The following is a 21,161-nucleotide window of genomic DNA, read 5'->3' on the forward strand; positions in this document are numbered from 1 at the left end:
CTTGCCATGGAGAGTGTGACCTCACCCGGAAGGAGGGGTTGGAGGTGGGAAGGGGTGAGGGCTGGGGGGGTACACTGAGGGCTTTATAAGGCAGGCCTGAGACAAGTAACAGAACGGAGCTGACTCCACTACCACATCAGCCGCCTCCCAGCTCTTCAGGTGAGAAACCATGAAAGGTGGGGGGGGAGACCAGGAACGAGGGCTGACATTCGCCTCTCCATGAAACCTTGACATTTGGGCCACTTGTCAGAAGCTGGGACTCGTGCCCTGATGCCTCTCGGATGAGATCCTTTCTTTTTTTTTTTTTTTGCAAGGTAGGGTTTCACTCTAGCCCAGGCTGACCTGGAATTCATTATGGAGTCTCAGGGTGGCCTTGAACTCACGGCAATCCTCCTACCTCTGCCTCCCGAGTCCTGGGATTAAAGGCATGCACCACCACGCCTGGCTGAGATCCTTTCTTTTTTTCTTTTTTTAAAAGTTTTTCTGTTCATTATTTATTTATTTGAAAGAGACAGACACAGAGAGAAAGGCAGAGAGAGAATGGGCACGCCAGGGCCTCCAGCCACTGCAAACGAACTCCAGACGCATGCACCCCCTTGTACATCTGGCTAACGTGGGTCCCGGGGAATCAAGCCTCGAACCAGGGTCCTTAGCCTTCACAGGCAAGCGTTTAACCGCTAAGCCATCTCTCCAGCCCAATGAGATCTTTTCTTTAGCCCAGGATGGAATTGGGTCTCAGTTCTACGAAGACCTTGGCATTCCCAGCCCCCATCTTCCACGTGCCCTTCTGCCTTTCCTCGGGCACTCACCCCTGACCGCCCCCCCCCAGTTGCGCACTCCTCCAAGCTCAGGAGAGGAGTGGGCCAGGGCTCTTCTTCCATTGCTCAGGTGACAGAAGTGAGGCCCAGAGGCAAAATGTGACTAGCCCAAAGCCATACAGATTGTTGGTCATGGCTGAGACTGGAATGTCCAGCTGCCAAATCCCATCCCAAGCTCTTTCCTAGAGCAGCACTGAGCACCAAGAGGACGTCCCATGATGCTGAAAGTACTCCACGGCTGCCTTGTTCAGGACGGCAGCCACCAGCCACATGACGGCTGGCACGTGACATGTGGCTGGTTGAAGAGATTTATTCATATTTTTATTTGGCCGGGCGTGGTGGCACATGTCTTTCATCCCAGCACTTGGGAGGCAGAGGAAGGAGGACGGCTGACAGTTCAAGGCCATCCTGAGATGACATAGTGAATTCCAGGTCAGCCTAAGCTAACGAAAGACCCTACCTCAAAAAACAAAACAAAAATTATTTGTTGTTTATGTGGAAGAATGAAAGAGAGAATAAGAATGGGCATGCCAGGGACTCTTGGTACTTGCAAACAAATTCCAGATGCATGCACCACTTTATGCATCCGGCTTTACATGGATATGGGCCTCCAGGCTGGCAAACTTTGCAAGCGAGTACCTGAGCCACCACACTAGCCAAAATTTTTTTTCTCCCATTATTCATATATATATATATATTTGGGAGAGAAAGAGGCAGAGAGAGACAGATATATACTGAGAGAGAACGGACTTGCCAGGACCTTCAGCCTCTGCAAATGAACTCCAGGAGCATGTGGCACCTTATGCATCTGGCTTACATGGGTCCTGGGGGATCAAACCTGGGTTTTTCAGCTTTGCAGGCAAACACCTTAAACCGCCAAACCCTCCCTCCAGCCCCATACCCATTATTCTGACAGAGGAAACTTTAAAAAAATATATTTTTTATTTATTTGCAAGTAAGAGAGAAGCGAGATAGAGAGAATGGGAGTGCCAGGGTATCTTTCCACTGCAAACGAACTCCAGACACATGAGATTTTGTACATCTGGCTTTACATGGGTACTGAAGATTTGAACCCGGGATGTCAGGCTTTGCAAGCAAGCGCCTTTAGCCATAGAGCCATCTCCCTAGACCCAGGGGAGATTTTTCTCATTTAGTCACGATCAAGCTGGTCAGAACAACAAGACTATCAGAACACAAAATATTGAACCCGAAGAGCAGAGGAGACTTTGAACTTGATGTTTGTTTGGACATCCCACTTAGTTCTATGCCGGGCTTTTCTCCAGCTTGACCCACCCTCCTGCGGAGTGGTGAATTTTTGTTTGTTTGTTTGTTTTTTTCCCCTTTCTTTGAGGTAGGGCCTTGCTCTAGCCCAGGCTGACCTGGAATTCACTATGTAGTCTCAGGGCGGGTAGGAGGATCGCCATGAGTTCGAGGCCACCCTGAGAGTACAGAGTGGTGAATGTTGACCGTTAACTTTTTCTCCGTTGCCTCAGTGCAATCCCAGGCTGTTCCTCAGGTAAGCAATCATGGCAGAGCCACTCCTCTGAGGGCTGCACGGAAATGGGATCGCCCAGCCAGGTGGTGGATGCACTGGTGATCTCCAAGTGACAGTGGGTGTGGTCTGCACTTGTGTCTTTGGTGTTACTATTTGAAAGTTCACTTTAGGGGCTGGAGAGATGGCTTAGTGGTTAAGCATTTGCCTGTGAAGCCTAAGGACCCCGGTTCAAGGCTCAATTCTCTAGGACCCACATAAGCCAGATGCATAAGGTGGTGCATGCTTCTGGAGTTTGTTTGCAGTGGCTGGGAGGCTCTGGTGTGCCCATTCTCTATCTGTCTGCCTCTTTCTCTGTCTGTCTGTCATTTTCAAATAAATAAACAAAAAATATGTTTTTTAAAGTTCACTTCAGGGGCTGGAGAGATGACTTAGTGGTTAAGGCACTTGTCTGTGAAGCCTAAGGACCCAGGTTCGGTTCCCCAGTACCCATGTAAGCCAGATGTACATGATGGCAAATGCATCTGGAGTTCGTTTGCAGTGACTAGAGGTCCTGGTGTGCCCATTCTCTCTCTCTCTCCTTAGCTCTATCTCCTTCTCTCAAATAAATAAAAAGCTCACTTTGAGCAGGGCGTGGTGGTGCATGCCTTTAATCCCAGCACTCGGGAGGGATAGGTAGGAGGATTGCCTCGAGTTCGAGGCCACCCTGAGACTACATAGTGACTTCCAGGTCTGCCTGAGCTAGAGTGAAACCCTACCTCAAAAAAAAAAAGCTCACTTTGGGCTGAGGATGTAGCTCAATTGCTAGAGGGCTAACTTGGCATGCCCAAAGTCCTGGGTGTAATCCCCAGCCCCCCATAAATTGGGTCTCATGGTACATGCCTATGATCCCAGCATTCAAGAGGTACAGACAGGAGGGTCAAAGTTCAAGGTCATCCTCAGCTACATAGTAAGCTGGAGGTCAGCCTATATGAGACCCTCTATTACAAAATAAAATCTAAGCTAAAAAAAAAAAAAAAGTGCCCTTTAAGGCCCAGTGTGGTGGTACACACCTTTAATCCCAGCACTTGGGAGGCAGAGGTAGGAGGATCCCTGTGAGTTCGAGGCCACCCTGAGACTACATAGTGAATTCCAAGTCAGCCTGGGCCAGAGCGAGACCCCACCTCGAAACAACACAACAAAAGTTCCCTTTAGCAGGGCATGGTGGCATACACCTTTAATCTCAGCACTCACTCAGGAGGCAGAGGTAGGAGGATGGCCAGGAGTTCAAGGCCTGCCTGGGGCTTCAGAGTAAGTTCCAGGTCAGGCCGGGCTAGAGTAATACCCTGCCTTGTAAAAAAAACAATAACAAAAAAAAGTTTGTTTGTTTGTTTGTTTTAACTCAGAAGACTAAACCATCTACAGAACCACTGACCAAGCTTCCAATCCTGCACAGAAGTTTGGAAACCACACTTCTAGATTCATACTTTCTCCCATGAAAGCAGTGGCTGTTACTGAGTGGACAAGGAGGAAAGGGAGGGGCAAGAACCTATGGGAACTAGGCAGGCACTGGAGAAGAGAACCAACCCCACACACGTCGGTTGGCAAGGAGGAGCTGGGAGTTAAAGCCCATCTGGTCCAGCCCTTCCACTCTTTTATTTTATATTTTAGTTTATTTATTTATTTATTTGAGAGTGACAGGCAGACAGAGAGAGAAAGAGGCAGATAGTGAGAGAGTGGGCACGCCAGGGCCTCCAGCCACTGCAAACGAACTGCAGATGCATGCGCCACCTTGTGCATCTGGCTTTTGTGGGTGCTGGGGAATCCAGCCTTGTACGGGGGTCCTTAGGCTTCACAGGCAAGCGCTTAACCGCTAAGCCATCTCTCCAGCCCAGCCCCTCCACTCTTGAGCCTTCATGGGGACAGCCCGCCCCTTGAAACCCAGCCCTCTTGCCTTTGCAGACAATATGCAGCGACTGTGTGTGTGCATGCTGATCCTAGCGCTGGCTCTGGCCGCCTTCTCCGAAGCCTCTTGGAAGCCCCACTCCCAGCTACAGGACACACTCTCGGGTCCAGGGACCAACAGGGGCCTGGAGCCACACGGGCTGGACCAGCTGGGTCCCGTCTCACACCACCGAAGGCAGCTGGGGCCTCAGGGTCCCCCAGGTCTCATAGGTAAGAGCTGCGGACCCAGCCGGGTTTGGCCACGCACGTCTTCCCCGCTGGTCCCATCTCCCATCCTGGAGAAGCAGCGTCCTCTCATTCTCACCTCCTGTCGCTTCCTCAGAACTGTCCAAGAAGCAGGGGCCATGGCTGGAGGAAGAGGAGGCATACGGATGGATGGACTTCGGCCGCCGTAGTGCTGAGGAAGGGGACGAGCATCCATAGCACCATCCTTCAGAGCTCCGCAGCCTGACCCCTCCAGCCCTGTGCTGTGCAAAGCATTTCAAAATAAACCAGCTTCCAATGAGTCACTGGATCGAGTCATGGGCTGCGGGACAAGAACTGGCAGCGTGGCTGTTTGAGACAGAGGGGAGAGTTGAACATCCCCTAGGGTCAAGGATAAGACAGCAACAATGAACAAGGGTCCGTGGGTGGGAGAAGAGGTGGAGGGATATGTAGCCAGTTTTGTTGGTTTTCTTTTCTTTTCTTTTCTTTTCTTTTCTTTTCTTTTCTTTCTTTCTTTCTTTTTTTTTTTTTTTTTTTTTTTTTGAGGTAGGGTCTCACTCTAGCTCAGGCTGACGTGGAATTCACTAGGTTGTCTCAGCGTGACCTCGAACTCATGGCGATCCTCCTACCTCTGCCTCCTGAGTTCTGGGATTAAAGGCGTGTGCCACTACACCTGGCTTGGTTTTCTTTTTCTTTCTTTCCTTTTTGTCAAAATATATATTTTTAAATTTTAGCCAGGCATATTGGGAGGCAGAGGTAGGAGGATCTCTGTGAGTTCAAGGCCAACCTGAGACAACCTAGTGAATTCCAGGTCAGCCTGGGCTAGAGAGAGACTCTACCTCAAAAAAAAAAGGGAGGTGTTGGAGAGATGGTTTGGCAGTTAAGGCACTTACCTGCAAAGCCAAAGGACCCAGGTTTAACTCCCCAGTACCCACATATAGCCAGATGCACAAGGTGGCACATGTGTCTGGAGTTCATTTGCAGTGGCTAGAGTCCCTGATATGCCCATTCTCTCTCTCTCTCACTCACTCACTCACTCTCTCTCTCAAACAAACAAATAAATAAAATATTTAAAAGAAAATTACTCTTATAAAAAAGACAGTATTACAAGAGAAGAGCAACTATATTTATCAATATTGTACATATATATTTTACTTTTTTGGGGGGGTTCAAGGTAGGGTCTCACTGTAGCCCAGGCTGACCTGAAATTCACTATGGAGTCTCAGGGTGGCCTCGAACTCTCAGCGATCCTCCTACCCTGCCTCCCAGGTGCTGGGATTAAAGGCGTGCGCCACCATGCCTGGCTCGTAAAATTCTTTTTGGAGGGGAGGATAGGATCTCATGTAGATATAGTGGAGGATGACCTTGAACTTAAAGACCTCCTGCCTTCACCTCCTGAGTGCTAGGGTCACAGGTGCTCACCACCATGCTGAGTTTATGATGTGCCAGAGATCACACCTGGGGCTCATGCATGATAAGCAAGCATTCTACCAACCGAACTACGTCCTTAGCCCTCAGTGACGCGCGCGCGTGCGCGCACGTGCGTGCGTGCGTGCGTGTGTGTGTGTGTGTGTGTGGAAGGCCTCCGCTTCCACCTTGCTTGAGGTGATCTATCTTGCTCACGGCTACATGTCAGGCTTTCTAACCTACGCGCTTCTGGGGTCCTCCTGCCTCCACCTCCCATCTTGACACAGGAGCTCCAGGATTAAGGATACAGGCTCCGGTGTGTCTGTTTCACATGGGTTCTGAGAATCCAAACTCAGGTTATCAGGTGTGAGGTAGTGACTCATTCTAGCCCAGGCTGACCTGAAACCCCCTTTGTAGTCCCAGGATGGCCTCGAACACATATTGGTCCTCCTCCTCCTGCCTCCCAAGTGCTGGGATTAAAGGCATGCACCACCACACCCTGCTCAATGACATTCTTTTTTTTGTTTTAATTTTATATTTATTTATTTGACAGAGAAAATGGGTACGCCAAGGCCTCCAGCCACTGCAAGTGAACTCCAGATGCATGCACCCCTTTGTGCATCTGGCTAACGTGGGTCCTGGGGAGTTGAACCTGGGTCCTTTGGCTTTGCAGACAAACATCTTAACCACTAAGCCATCCCTCCAGCCTCCATGACAATCTTTATTGGCTTCCTTCCCTTCCCGGGCTTGCATCCTCACACTCATTGGTGCTCCTGGGAACCACCATCTAAATAAACTATCTGCATCCAACTCCTTGTCTCCATTCTCCATGTCTGTCTGTCCTAAGACAGTTGGTACCAGAAGGGGTTGTAGGAAGTGGACCCTAGTAATGCGATTTAGAACTTGGTCCTTCACCAGCCATCCTCCTTTGTTAAGGCAAAATGGGATGTTGGCAACACCCAGGAGGCTGTGGCATCACGGGTGTGTGTGGGTGTGTGTGAGTGTGTGGGTGCGGGTGTGTGTATGGGTGTGTGTGTGGGTGTGTGTTGCTGGGATCAAACCCAGGGCTGTGTGAATGCTTGTCTAGCATCTACCCCTGAGCTACAAGTGTAGCATCACTTCCTGATATTCACTCATCTTGTGTGAGTCAGGAATGAGGTGCAGGTGGAAGAGAATACTTGCTAACGCCGTTGCTTTAATATCCAAGAGACTGGTGCGATGACAATGATAAGGGCTGAGGAATTGGTTGGCTGTTGCTTGTCATAAGAGACTCTCTTAAGAAAGAACTTACGGGCTGGAGAGATGGCTTAGTGGTTAAGGCACTTGCCTGCAATGCTAAAGGATCTAGGTTCAATTCCCCAAAACCCATGTAAGCCAGATGCAATAGGTGGCACATGCGTCTGGAGTTTGTTTGCAGTGGATGGAGGCCCTGGCACACCCATCCTCTTTCTCTCTCAAATAAATTTAAAAAAAAAAAGAAAATTAAAAAAAGAAAAAAATTATTTTATTTTATTTTTTACATTATTATTATTATTATTATTGGTTTTTCGAAGTAGGGTGGCCTCAAACTCACGGTGATCCTCCTACCTCTGCCTCCTGAGTGCTGGGACTAAAGGCGTGCGCCACCAGACCCAGCAAGCTTTTTTTTCTTTTTAATGGACATACTTAGTACAGGTACACCGTGCATTGATACCATCCTTTCCCCTGTCCTTAACCCCCCTCGGAAAAAAAAAAAGAAAATCACCTTAAGGGATACGGGGTGATGTGTCCCACCAAAATATAGCCATGGTGCCCAAGCTGGGTATTGTGTCCCATCGACAAAGCACTAACCCAGCATGCCAAGGTGAAACACTCCATGGAGCCTGTGTTCACCTGGGTGGCACAAGGGGTGGACTGTGACGGACACTACTGGTGCCTTACACCCCGGGACTCGCCATTGCAGACGGCTGGCTGTGCCCTGTGGTGGCACCGGGCACTCCCTGCCGAGGACTTTCCCTCTTTCTGCCTCGGCAGGGCGAGTAGCAGTATGGTGACCCGAGGGCAGCCTCGGCCAGCTGGGCACCTGCGCGGGGCTCGGCCGCCCTGCACCTCAAGTTCCAACACACGTGCGTCACTTACCTGGGGCTTGTGCTGACCTGCGGGGCTGATTCTATAGGCCTTATGGGGAAGCTGAGGGTTTTGCATTTCTGATTCCCACATTGCAAACACTGGTCTGGAACACACTTTCAACTTTTTAAAAAAAAATATTTTATTTATTTATTTGAGAGAGAGAGAGAGAGGAAGAGACAGAGAGAGAGAATGGGCGCGCCAGGGCCTCTAGCCACTGCAAACGAACTCCAGATGCATGTGCCCCATTGTGCATCTGGCTTACTTGGGTCCTGGGGAATCAAACCAAGGTCCTTAGGCTTCACAGGCAAACTCCTTAACCACTAAGCCATTTCCCCAGCCCACACTTTGAACTTCTGACCCTCATGCCTCCACCTGAGGGCTGGCATCACAGGCAAGTGCCACCACACCCAGTGCGTGAGGTGCTAGGTATCAAACCCAGGGTTTCTTGCATGCCAGGTGTGGCTGTCTGGAGTTTATTTTTATTTATTTATTTTTGGTTTTTCGAGGTAGTGTCTCACTCTGGTCCAGGCTGACCTGGAATTAACTCTAGTCTCAGGGTGGCCTTGAACTCACGGCGATCCTCCTACCTCTGCCTCCCGAGTGCTGGGATTAAAGGCCTGCGCCACCACGCTCAGCTTGGAGTTTATTAATGGCTGTAATTTAGAGCCCGGCATGGTGGCACACGCCTTTAATCCCAGCACTCAGGAGGCAGAGGTAGGAGGATTGGCCACCCTGATTACATAGGGAGTTCCAGGTCAGCATGGGTTAGAGTGAGACCCTACCTCAAAAAAAAAAAAAAAAAAAAAGATTGTAATTTAGATCTGCTTGCCTCCTGGCAGGAAAACATGTCTCTGCGGGTGGATCTTAGGGTCCAGCCCTAAGGCGAATCTGAACTCCGACCTAAGATATACAAAGGGCCCGAGTTCTGCCTGGGGTTCCTGAAGTGTGCTTGCTTGTGGTGGCTTTTGGCTTTTCTCTCTCTCTCTGTTTGGTCCTATAACAGGGGGCCAACTTCTGCCACTATGGAACTTCATCTGGATCTGTAAGCTTCAAGTAAATTCCCTTCTTCCATGACTGTGCCTGGTTTAGAGGCTCCTCTCGGCGACCTGGGGCTGAAGACTAGACGAGGCGAGCACTCTGCCTACTGAGCCGCACTGCCAGCCTGGACCACGCTTTGAGAGGTCAAGAGCCATATTCTTTTTTTTTTAATTTTTTGTTTATTCTTATTTATTTGAGAGCAACAGAGAGAGAGAGAGAGAGAGAGAGAGAGAGAATGGGCGCGCTGGGGCCTCCAGCCACTGCAAACGAACTCCAGACGCGTGCGCCCCCTTGTCCATCTGGCTAACGTGGGTCCGCAGGGGCACTGAGGCTTCTTGCCTGACCCCTCCCCCTCTGCCGTTAGCTTCCTGTCACCTCCTCACTCCCACCAAGTGCTTTTCTAGGGTGTCTTTCCGATGAGCTAGTTGTTTCCAGGGGGGAATCTCAGCCTATGTCAGCGGGCTATGCTCCTCCCTCTTGACTTGCATGAACAGGGCCCAACGACGGTCCTGGGGCAGCGCGGATTCAGAAAGAAACTAAAGACTTGGGTTTGACTGCGGCATGGCAACCGGTTGTTAGATCCATGGGCGGGTCAATGAACCTGGCCGAGCCTCTCACACCCTTTGATAAACGCGTGTCACATTACCCCTCAGGTGTGGGTATTTATATTTAATGGAGGGCCCTGACATGTCATCCAATCGGTCTATTTTCACTTTCATACGCTGTCCATCCATGCAGAGTACGCGCCGGGGGCGCCCGCACACCTGCACACACAGGCGCACACCAGGTTCCTGAGGAAGACTGAGCAGGCTGGCCCAGGGAGCACACAGGTCCTTTATTTCCTACATTGCACGAGCACCGCGTACACAGGCCGACAAGCTACAAGACTGAGAAGCGCTGTAGGGGCGCAGCAGGCACCGAGGGGGACCCCAGCCCCAGACCACCAGCTACTGATGGGCAAAGACGTGAGCAAGGAGAGAACATCTAGAAGGGAGGAAGGAAGGGCGCTGAGGAGGACAGTGTGAGGGGGGGGGCCCTAGGCAAGGAGCCTCAAAATTCACAAGCCATGGGCAACATGGGACACGGGGACCCCTCACCCAGCCCCACTGGGACACACTTCCGGTTACACACAGTGACAGAAACCAGGAAGGGTGAAGAACACCAGAGGATAGGGTCCCTAGGCGTCAACCAGAGCCGGGGGTGGGTCCCTTTATTTGGGACTGGGGGCAGAAGGGGTTGACGGTCCTCAGAATCACTGCCTACTCTTGGACCTAGGCCCCTGCCCTGACCAGTGACAGCCGTCTCAGAGTTGGGTCTGGTAGCTAGCCAGCCTTCCCACAGGCTGCTTCCGCCCCTGGGGCCACCACCTGATCCAGGCCCAGCAGCCGCAGCTTTGGCACCAGTTGCAGAACGAGGGCCGAGGTTCCTTCAGTCTGTCCCCGAAGAGGGCAGAGGCTTGGCACCTCAGGCTTGTCAGAACAGAGGGAGGGCTGGCGACAGACATGGGCTCCCATTTCAGAGGAGAGGAAGGAGGGTCTGGGGCGGGTAGGACTTGGCCAGGCAGCGGAAGGAGGGGTCTCAAGCTGTCTGTGGGATCTCTGCAGGCTGCTGGGAAACAGCAAAGCCTGGAAGAGAACGGGGTGGATGTGACCCGTGAACCTGACAACCACAGGCCTAGCTGGGGCAGCAGAAGGGGGTGGGGGGGGGGTCAGCTGTATGAGGAGGCAGAAAGCCACCACTGATAGTTGTGCAGGTCCCGCCCACTGCTGGCCACGCAGAGGTCACAGTTCAGCTTACAACCTGCACAACCTTACACTGACCTGCAGTGGCCAGTGCTATCCCACGCACTGGTGCTCAGGAGGCCAGCAGAGTGGCAGCAGACCAGATCTAAGTAAGGGAGGCTGCCAGGGAGTTGCAAATGTCAGGGCTGACCCAGCAGGTCGGGTGGGGCTCCCGGGCAACACTAGAGGGAGGATGCCGCGCACAGTGGTGAAGCTAGCTTAGATCTTCACTACCTACTGCGGAGCCCAGGCTCAGACCTGCTCCTAGCCGTGTGACCTTGGGCAAGTCACCTAAGCCCCCTGAACGTCAGTTTTCTGACTTAATAGCAGGGCACGATCAAACTCACCTACAAGGGCATGAGGATCAAAGGAGCTAGCGCATGGGTAAAGGATCCATTGAGTGTGAGCGTCTGTGATTTCACTGAGAGCTCCTCATGGGCCAGAAGATGCGCCCTCAGCACGTGTAGCTCCCCAAATCTGGGGTTTCTAACTGGGGAGAGGAGCCCCTGGCCCAGCCCACCACCCTGCAGGAGACCCTAGCCCACCTCCACACTCACCCAGGGGATGGATGCGACCGTGGCCCTTGCAGGTGGTGGCCTAGGTGGCCCCAGAAGGCCTCTCTTCCTCCCAGGACATGGGAGGGTGGCTGGCCCTGTCCTCCTCCAGCCTCTGAGAGTCCTGGGTCGGCACCCTGGGCTGCTGCTCCTCGATCCCGCCCCCCATGTTTGTTTTGGCCTGCGGCTGCCACTGCTGCAGGTTTGGGGAGCCTTGGGGATAAGGGAGTTAAGGGTGGAGGGTAGGGGAAGGGGGTGGGCAGAGACAGGAAACTGAGGCGCAATGAGGGGGATACAGTCCCAGCCCTGACCCCTACCCCAGCCCCCAGGAGGAAAGTGGGTGGAGAGCTGGACGCATAAGCCAATTCCACAGAAATAAGCACTGGGGCCGCGGTTCCTGCCAAAGGGGACCTGAGGTGCCTATGCAAATGGTATGCAAAGTCCATGCAAATCAGCACACTGGGCTGGGGCGGGCTGGGGTAAGCACTGGAGGGGCTCACCTACCCTCGCCTCTCATCCTCATCGGCTTGACGGCCTGTGGCTTGACGGCTGGCTGGCTGGCAGGAGGGCCCCACGGGAGCACTCACCTTTCTGGACCTTCCGTTTCAGTTGCCGCCTGTGATGGGCATCTTGCCAGTTGGACAGCTGCTGGAGGACACACTTCATGTCCAGATGCGAAGGGCCCAGGCCACTGGCCTCCAGGGCGGAGGTCACCACGTTCATCGTCGTGGCCTCATCCAGCTCCGGTTCCAACTCCTCCCAGGCCTCAGTCTCCTCGGAGGCCACCTCGGCCTCTTCCTCCAGCCCTTCCTCCGCCGTCCCCACCTCTTCCATGGCCCCCAGCTCCTCCTCAGGCACCAGCTCCTCAGGAGGCTCAAGTTCTTCTGGTGGCATGAGGTCTTCCGGTGGTGGCATCACACCCGGCTCCGGCTCTCGCTCTTCCCTGTAGTGAAGGTCACGTCTGAGCGGGGGGACAGCAACGTCCTTGCCTGCCAGCCCCACCGGACTCCTGGCACCTGCTCCACTCCCCAGAACTCTCCTCCAGAGTCCAACCTGCAGGCCCCCCCTGCGTGGGTGCTCCTGTCCTGCCCCAGCCTATAGACCCTGATGGTCCTTCCCAGCCCTGTCTCAGCCAGGGGACGGGGACAGGGGATGGGGGGGGGGGGTAAGAACTAGCTTCAGACCTTCCAATACCCAGCCAGCGCTCCCGGCAGGAGGAAAAGCTATGCCCCCTCCCCACCTTCCCCTTCGTTCCCCACCCTCCTGTATGGAAAAGAGCAGCTAGGAGGACATGGCTCCCCAGACCTAGTTGCCATAGGAACATCTCCATTGCAGTCAGACTCAGACTGGTCAAGCGACTTGCCCAAGGGCACGAAGAAGCCAAGCTGGGACTGAGCCCCAGCTGTTTCCAGCTGTTGAGCCACGGCTGTCTTAGCCCCTTGCCAAGAAAAAGGAAGGCTTTGGACTCCACATGGAGCAGCCTTAAAGCAAACAGCCCCCTGGAGCGGGGAGGGGGAAGGCCAAGATCTGAAGGAAAAGGGGGCATCTTCTTCCCAGAAAAAAACACTCAGCTGAACAGGCCCAGAGAACACGGCCTTCCCAAGGGTGGGGGTGGGGGAGTTCCATTCAGAGAACCAGGTGGTTGTCTGAAACGTGAGGATGAGCGATAAGGCGCCCCTAGGCCGCTTACCCTAGGTCTGACGTCTCCCCCACAGGCATCCCCTAAGTCCTCAACAGAGAACAGGTCCTTCAGTGTGCGGAGACGGGGACGGGGAGGCTGAAACTGCAAAGCCCTTGGGACCCAATCACGCTGCACAGGGGCTGGGCAGGGCAGGAACGCGGAAGGGACGCCCGGGGAGCGCAGGGGGGCAGCAGCGGGAAGGCCGTCCCCTCCCCCCTCCAGGAAGGCCGCAGCCCATGAGCGGATGAGGAGGAGCATGGTTGGGCCAAGCTGGGGGGATCCCAGCTCCGCACCTCTCCACGAAGTACTCAGGATCTGAGATGATCCTCCTTAGGGACGTCCTGAGCTCCTCAGCCAGAGTCTCCTGGAAACTTGGGAGTGCTTCCTACAGTGGAGAGGGGGGACACTGCTAGAAGATGCCCCCAAGGGACCCTGCCCCGCGTTCACAGAAAAGGACTATCAAGGACAAAAATCAGCCAGCACGGTGAGATGCAAGGCACTGGGAGTTAAAGTGTATGGGGGGGGCATAGAGAACATCCTCACCAGAGGCATGCTGTATGCATAGTGGGTGACGGGCATGGGGGAATGCTGGCACAGGCTCTTCGCCACCTCATGGTGCAAGTGCGGCCTGCCCCCGCAGTCTATGACCTTCACCCGCAGGTTCTGCATCTGGGGACCCATCCGCTGGCTCTGCCAGGAACCCAAGGATGTCTGGTCAGGCACTCTTGGTTCTTTCTTCTTTCCTTCCTTCTTTCTTTCTTTCTTTCTTTCTTTCTTTCTTTCTTTCTTTCTTTCTTTTCTAAAGATAGGGTCTCGCTCTAGCCCCAGCTGACCTGGAATTCACTATGTAGTCTCAGGCTGGCCTTGAGCTGTCAGTGATCCTCCTACCTCCGCCTCCCAAGTGCTGGGATCAAAGGTGTGCGCCACCACGCCCAGTTTCTTGCTAGCTTTTGCCTCAGACCAAAAGGCCTCAAGAGGCTCCAGCCCCAACCAGAGACATGCGGGCAAGACCCTGCTCTCTCCACCCCTCTCAGACCCCTACAGAGCTGCCACCTACTGAGCAGCGGGCCAGACCCGGAGAGGGCAGAAAGGGACAAGAAAACCCAAGCCCTGCCTATAAGCTGCTCTGTCCCTTCGGGGGAGTCAAGCAGCTCCCAAGGGCCTGGGTCCCCAGCCTAGGTGAGGCTCTCAAGAGCAGGGCTGGAGCACGGGCCACCTCACCTCTGCTGGGAACTGCGTATGGCCTCCCTTCTCTGAAGCCAGCTGGCGCTGCAGCTTTTCCGTCTCAGTTCCATACTGGAAGACGCCAGAATGTGTGAGCCCCACCAAGTCCCCCCACCCCTGCCCGCCCTGTCCCAGCAAGTCCTCCCACATCCGTCTCTGGCAGTCCTCGAAGGAGGTCGTGTGGACTGAGAGGCAGTAAGGTAGGAGAGTCCTGTGACCTGGCTCCTGGGGGAGACGAGGACCCTGTCTGGAAGAACCCAGTCCCTCTTTTTGCGACAGTGACCAGGTAGGACAAGTGGCTCTCTGGTATCTCTGCCGACTCTGGTGCCTACACAGGCCTGGTGGAGCCCAGAGCTCTCCATAAGGGGCAGCAGGGAGGAGGAGGCTGGGGTCCCCACGGGGCCTCAAGAAGGGGGTGGGCTTCGAGAGCGCGGCTCACCGACTGGCAGCGCTGCTGCAGCGTCTCGATCTGGGCCTGCAGCTGGGTGATCTCCTTCTGCTGCCGCTCGTAGTTGTCCAGCCGCAGCACCAGCACCTCGGACAGCTCAGCCATCTGCTGGCTGGCCTCGGCTGCAGTGCGCGGGCAGCAGGCACCGGTCAGCCCAGGCCCCAAGTGTCTGTGGACCCCCCGCCACCCTCCCCCTCCCCCTCCCCCTCCCCCCCCCCCCCCCGCACTCAGCTCCTGCACAGCCAAAGGACCCGCGGGACTTGCTGGGGATCCTTCATTCAGGTTTTCTTTCCGAGAAATGACACTGACTGCGGGACCGGGACCTGGTTTCATCCCACACTGAGCTCTGGTCTAGCTGGGAACAGGGTCATCCATATCGTGGGCCAAGGGGGAGCCAACGTGGAGGTGCAGGGCAGGGGCAGGGGAAAGGGCACCACAACTGCAGCATTCTCCTCAAGCCAGCACCGCGAGGCTGGGGAGGACTCCTTGAAGATGAAGATGCTAAGACCACAGGGCGAGTGAGTCCTCACCATGCAAAAACAGAAGACAGAGGCCCGGGGAGGACTGTGGAAAAGCCACACACGATCGGAGCCCAGAACGCAGAAACCAGGGAAGAGACCGGGGCTATACTTTGGCCAGTGGGAAACTATTTTGGGATTTTAGGCAGAGGAGTGACAGGGCCAGATGTGATCTTTAGAGAACTCATCTGGGTCGGCGGCCATGCCACCCTGATCATGCCCCAGCTCATCTGAGCTCGGAAGCATCTGGGCTGTATGCAGAAAGGCCTGGAAGGGAACTCCTATTAAGGCGCGTCATGGGCTAGAGGGGTCAAGAAAGGCCTGAGCCATGTCCGGCAAGTAGAAGCAGCAAGACTTGGGCACTGGCTTCACTCCTGCGGCCACGCAGGGAGCTGCCCAACCCAGGGAGGTCAGGACGGAGGGGAAGAGACAGCGTGAGCCAACTGCTGTTCGCCCTGTGTCTCAACTAGACTTGAGGTCCCCGGAAACAGAAAAGTGCCATCTGGGGTGGTGCTGGGCACAGCTCCCACCCCATTCACGACGCTGAGCTGCCCCAGCCGTGGACACTCTGCTCTTTATTCACAGTCCCAGATAAGAGAGGAGGCTTCAAGCTGCCCGGTGGCTTCTGCCTCGCTCTGCACACTTTGCACAAAGCACTTTTTCAACTATGGCACCCCCCCCCCCCTTTGAGACAGGGCCGGCCTCAAACCCACTACGTTGTGAGGCTGGCCTTGAACTCCTGGGCTTCCTGTCTCTACTTTCATGCTGGTACTATAGGGATGCCAACACCGTGTCTGGTGACGGTGCCCCCCCTTGCACCTCATAAACCCTGGGAAGATCAGTAGGCCAAAATAGTTGATCCTCATTTTAAAGATGAGGGCTCAGAGAGGCCAAGGAACTTGTCTGAGCTCACACAACTGAAAACACCCTAAACTTGGATCTCCAGACAGACTCTTAAATCCTGAGTCCTTCCCCCCACTCCTAGGGACAGTCCCCCCTCCCACTGGTTATATCACGTACAGAACTGCTCCACACATTCCAGTATGAGCATCTGCTCCTCGTCCTCCAGGGTGTCGAGGTGAGAGGCCTGCAGGGAAGGAGGGGGGGGAGGAAGGAAGGGGCAGGGCCATCACCTCCCGCCCCCGCCCCGGGGGGTGCCCTCCTTCCGGTCCTCACCTCCTCTCTCAGCTGGTCGTTCTCCTCCTCCAGCAGCCTCAGCTTCTGCTGCAACGCTTCCAGCTGCGGGCAGCGGTGCAGCGACTCCTCCTGGGGGGGCCTGGTGAGGGAGCAACGGGAGTCAGCCCTCGCCCCTCCCCCACCCAGGGCTTCCCAACCCCAGGGAAGGGCGTGGGTCTTAACGCCTTGCAACAGCGAGGCTGGCAGGTGCCCATGACCTCACTGACAACTGGGCAAAGTAAGGCTCAGAGAAGGGGACCATCCGATGCAAAGGCAGGGCACGCACGGCTTGGGGGCGCCGTAGGGATGGTCATGCTGCCGATCTTGTTCTCCTTCACATTCTTCTTCCTCCTCCTCCTCTTCTTCCTCCTCCTCTTCATCATCATTATCATCATCATCAGAGTCTGAGTAGAGTTGAAGGAGGTCATCTCGCAAGTTCACCTGGCGTCTGAGGTGTAAGATCTGGCAGGAGAGAGGGGAGCAGAGGGCCTGGTCATTGGAGGACGCAGGTGCGGGGCAGGTGCGGGCTTGGAGGAGGGGACTCGCTGCCGCCTCCTCCCTCCTCTGCTTCCAGTCCCTTACCTCTTCCCTGGCTGAGCCCAACATGGCTTCCAGCTTGCTGTTCTCCTCCATCAAAACGCTGTTCTGTTTCACCAGGGACTGTCCGATGCGAGCTGCTGTGTTCAGGTCCCGCTCTTTCTGCAGAGACCACAACCCATGCGAAATACTTTCCCAGTTTTGGGGGACCCTCCCAGACAGGTGAGAGACGTCTGGGATAGGCTCACAAGAGGAAACCCTCCCCACACCCGTGTTCTCTGAGAACTAAACCAGAGTGTACTATTCACCCACTCTAGATCAGTCCAGATTAGCCACAGGAAACAGACAACAGCCATACCCTTTGCAGGGAAGAACTGAAATGGGGGTCTAGCTAAAGTTGAAAGCTGGCCTGGGTAGGGAAGGCAGTACACACCTCCTCCAGCAAATACATCATCTCTTTGATGTCATCCTTGGTGATTGTCTTGGCTGGAGGTAGGTTCGGGCACAGTGCTGTAGGAGGGAAGAACCAGGGAGCTCAGGATAAGCACCTACTGACCACAGCTCATCACTTCCCTTACACCAAAGCCCAGGGTGAGGAGCCCCAGCTCTGTCCTGCGCCCAGCAGCCTCTACAGCCCCAGATCTCAGCTCCCTCCCAGGACTCACTGGACTTGGGAGGGTCTCCCTCTCTTTCTCTCTGTGTTTCTGTCTGTCTCTGTCCCAGGAGGGACCTGGGCGCAGTTAGGAGATTACAGTATCTCCCACAGGCTCGGAAACTGGACCCTCAGGATGCCTGGGTCCCTGGCCCCTAAAAGTATGGAAGCAGGGTTGGAGAGACGGCTTAACGGTTAAGCGCTTGCCTGTGAAGCCTAAGGACCCCGGTTCAAGGCTCAATTCCCCAGGACCCACGTTAGCCAGATGCACAAGGGGGCGCACGCATCTGGAGTTCGTTTGCAGTGGCTGAAGGCCCTGGCGCGCCCATTCTCCCTCCCTCCCTCCCTCTCTCTCTGTCTCTCTCTCTCTCTGTCTCTCTCTCTCTCTCTCTACCTCTTTCTCTGTCTGTTGCTCTCAAATAAATAAAAATAAAAATTTAAAAAGAGTATGGAAGCAACTAGGGGAACTGTGGTCGTAGACTGACATCGTCTCTGACCCAGCAGCAGCTCAGCCAGCTCACTGGAGTCCTACAAAAACAAGCAGGCACCCACCAAGCACCTGTTGCGTGTGGTAAGGGGGACGCAGGGACTTAGAAAGCACGGAGTAGGGGAGTGCTGGCGCCTCAATTTGCCCCCACCCAGAAGAGAAGGGGCAGAAGCCCCGGCTCCAAGAAGACCCCAGCAACCAGGAAGGGGTCAAAACCTGCCCCGTCCTCCCCGCCCCCACCTCTCCCCTGCGGGGCCAGCGCAGGCTCAGAGCGCGCCAGGCAGTGCCTCCCGCAGCCCCCGCCTCTTAGCTGGCACTGCGGTAGACGGGGAGCCCCCCCCCACACACACACACACCCGAGTGCGCAGATCTGCCGCAGCAACAGGCGCTTAGAGGGGGCGGGGTGCACGAGCCCTGGACCTGACGCACTAACAAAAATCCAGGAACCCGAGAGGAAGGAGGAGATGGACTAGGGGCGACCAGACAGGCCCCGCTAGACAGCAGATTGACTTGGGGGGGGGGTGTTGGCTGAGAGGTGACTGAGCGCCAGAGGGGGGCGGGGAGCCTCGGCTCGGGGTACCACCTCCTTCGTGGACATGCCCTAGTGGCGCCCGCTCTGGAATCCTGGGAGACTCAGTTTACCTTCCTGCAGCTCTCGAATAAAGGCAGTACGCTCAGGGCCAGACACTCCGGGCCGCCTGCCAATGTAGGCAGCAGGTGTCTTCCAGATTCCCTCGGCCTTTCCAGTCCCCAGACCAGTGGCCCGGGGACCGAAAGGGCCTTGGAACACCGAGCGTGTCCACGGTGCATCTGAATTATCCGGCCCTGTCCGGCCGGACGCGCGCTGCGCTCCAGCCTTGGGTCCAGACGCCTGGGAGGCCGGGCGGGTTCCGGACTGGGACCCAGTCGTCGCCGCTCGGGACGCTGCTCTCGGTCCGGGGGTCGCGGGTGCCTGAGCGGGAGCGGGTTCGGGCTCGGCCGGAGGCGTAGAAACGGGACTGGCTGCAGGCGGGGGCGCGGGGGTGGCCGCCGCCGGGTCCCCGAGCCCGGGTCCGGGCCCCGGCGCGTCCCCCGCGCAGCTCTGCACCTGCTCTTTCGGGCGCATCTTGGCTCCGCAGTCGCCTGCAGCAGCCGAGCCTTTATAACCTGGGCCGGGAGCCGGGCGCCACTGGACCGGACCACGCGGGGACCCCGGGGGGGGGGTGGAGGTGACCGAGGAGCAACTAGTGGTACCCGGGACTCAGAACCGCGCGCGAAAGAGGCGCTGGTGGTGAGGGCACAGCGATGTCGCCGATCTCAGCGAAGGAAAAGAGGGTGAAGCTGGGTGGGTACCCAGCTTGCTCCGTGAGCTCGGGTTCGGAGCGAAGCCTCTCCCCCTCCTCCATCTCTAGACAATGGTTTTGTCCGAAGCCTCCGCTGCCCGGGACGTGGGTAAAGGGGCTCGCGGGGCTGGGAAGGAGCGCTCCCGACCCGGCTTCCCTCGGCCTTCGCTGACGTCGCACCGGCCACCCCCACGTCGCAGACCCAGGCTGGAGAGTGTGCCCCGCGGTGGGGCCGTCCGCACTCTGTCTGCCCGGGCGGGTTGGCTGAGAAATCAACGTGTTGCGCTCTCAACCCCCGCTCGCGCCCTCGGCATCTTCCATCTTTCTGCTTGTGCACGTTCTTCTTTTTTTTTTCTTTCTTTCTTTTTTTGTTTGTTTTGTTTCGCTTTTTTGTTTTTCGAGGTAGGGTCTCACTCTAGCTCAGGCTGACCTGGAATTCACTATGTAGTCTCAGGATGGCCTCGAACTCACTGCGATCCTCCCATTCCTGCCTCCCATGTGCTGGGATGAAAGGCTTGCGCCACCACGCCCGGCTCTTGTTTTTAAAATATATTTTTTGGTTTTATTTTATTTTATTTTACTTTATAGAAAAAGGCAGAGAGAGGGCTGGAGAGATGGTTTAGCGGTTAAGGCTTTTGCCTGCGAAGCCAAAGGATCTTGGTTCAATTCTCCAGGACCCACGTTAGCCAGATGCACAAGGGGGCGCACGCATCTGGAGTTCCTTCGCAGTGGCTGAAGGCCTTGGCACTCCCATCCCCCCTCCCCGCCTCAGATGCGTGCGCCCCCTTGTGCATCTGGCTAACGTGGGTCCTGGAGAATTGAACCAAGATCCTTTGGCTTCGCAGGCAAAAGCCTTAACCGCTAAACCATGTCTCCAGGTCCCCCTTTTCTTTGCTGTTTTATTTTAAATATTTAATTATTTATTAAAGAGAGAATGGACACACCCAGGGCCTCTAGCCACAGCAAACAAACTCCAGATGCATGCACCATCATGTGGGATAGCTGACGTGGGATCTGGAGAATTGAACCTGTATCCTTAGGCTTTGCAGACAAGCGCCTTAATCGCCAATCCATCGCTCCAGCCCATAGTGCATGTTCTTTATCTCCAACCCTCACTCATGTGGCCTACCTCTTGCTATCCTGGCAAATACCTGTTCTTCCAGGGAGAGCCTAGTTAAATGTCTAACTGTGATGACCCCCCCCAACTCACCCACACACGCCGCCCCTGCGCACACTTTATCTCATGCTCTGTACTGATCCTGTAGATCTTCAAGACACAGACCCGTGCCTCAGTGAGCCGTGACGGTTGAGGAACGCTGTCGCTACTGGACTGGGCTGCAGGCTAAAACGTGGGTGTCTTACTGCTTCTCTTCAAGTGTTGGAATCAATTTTTTTAAATTTTTATTTATTTATTTGAGAGCGATACAGATAGAGAGAGAATGGGCGCACCAGGACCTCCAGCCACTGCAAACGAACTCCAGAAGCATGCGCCCCCTTATGCATCTAACGTGGGTCCTGGGGAATTGAGCCTCCAACGGGGGTCCTTAGGCTTCACAGGCAAGCACTTAACCGCTAAGCCATCTCTCCAGCCCTTGGAATCAATTTTTATTTCGTCCATTTTCTCAATAGCCAGTCATTGACCAAGACTACTGCATTAATAAATTCATATTCTCTCATGCACTCACTCACTCTTATTTTTTATATTTATTGATTTTGGGGTTTTTTGAGGCAGGGTCTCACTCTAGTCCAGGCTGACCTGGAACTCACTT

At 55.0% G+C, this 21,161-nt stretch overlaps 2 protein-coding genes across 2 annotated transcripts; one reads left to right on the forward strand and one right to left on the reverse strand.

The window, feature by feature from the left end:
* The first annotated feature begins 4,256 nt into the window (after positions 1-4,256).
* On the forward strand, positions 4,257-4,677 carry Gast (gastrin). The gene is made up of 2 exons (XM_004655392.1): positions 4,257-4,464; positions 4,577-4,677. The coding sequence occupies exons 1-2, from the start codon at positions 4,257-4,259 to the stop codon at positions 4,675-4,677; spliced, it is 309 nt and encodes a 102-aa protein (XP_004655449.1).
* A 5,151-nt stretch (positions 4,678-9,828) lies between these two features.
* Positions 9,829-19,455, reverse strand: Hap1 (huntingtin associated protein 1). Its single transcript, XM_045159559.1, has 14 exons — positions 19,311-19,455; positions 18,713-19,216; positions 17,365-17,441; positions 16,977-17,093; positions 16,681-16,856; positions 16,395-16,494; positions 16,239-16,305; positions 14,692-14,822; positions 14,250-14,324; positions 13,572-13,718; positions 13,322-13,413; positions 11,935-12,290; positions 11,351-11,543; positions 9,829-10,637 (listed from the first exon to the last, which is right to left on the reverse strand). The coding sequence occupies exons 1-14, from the start codon at positions 19,453-19,455 to the stop codon at positions 10,316-10,318; spliced, it is 2,502 nt and encodes an 833-aa protein (XP_045015494.1). The 3' UTR covers positions 9,829-10,315.
* Positions 19,456-21,161: the final 1,706 nt, after the last annotated feature.

The sequence above is a fragment of the Jaculus jaculus genome, chromosome 9, assembly GCF_020740685.1.
Source record: "Jaculus jaculus isolate mJacJac1 chromosome 9, mJacJac1.mat.Y.cur, whole genome shotgun sequence".
Lineage (NCBI taxonomy): Eukaryota > Metazoa > Chordata > Mammalia > Rodentia > Dipodidae > Jaculus > Jaculus jaculus.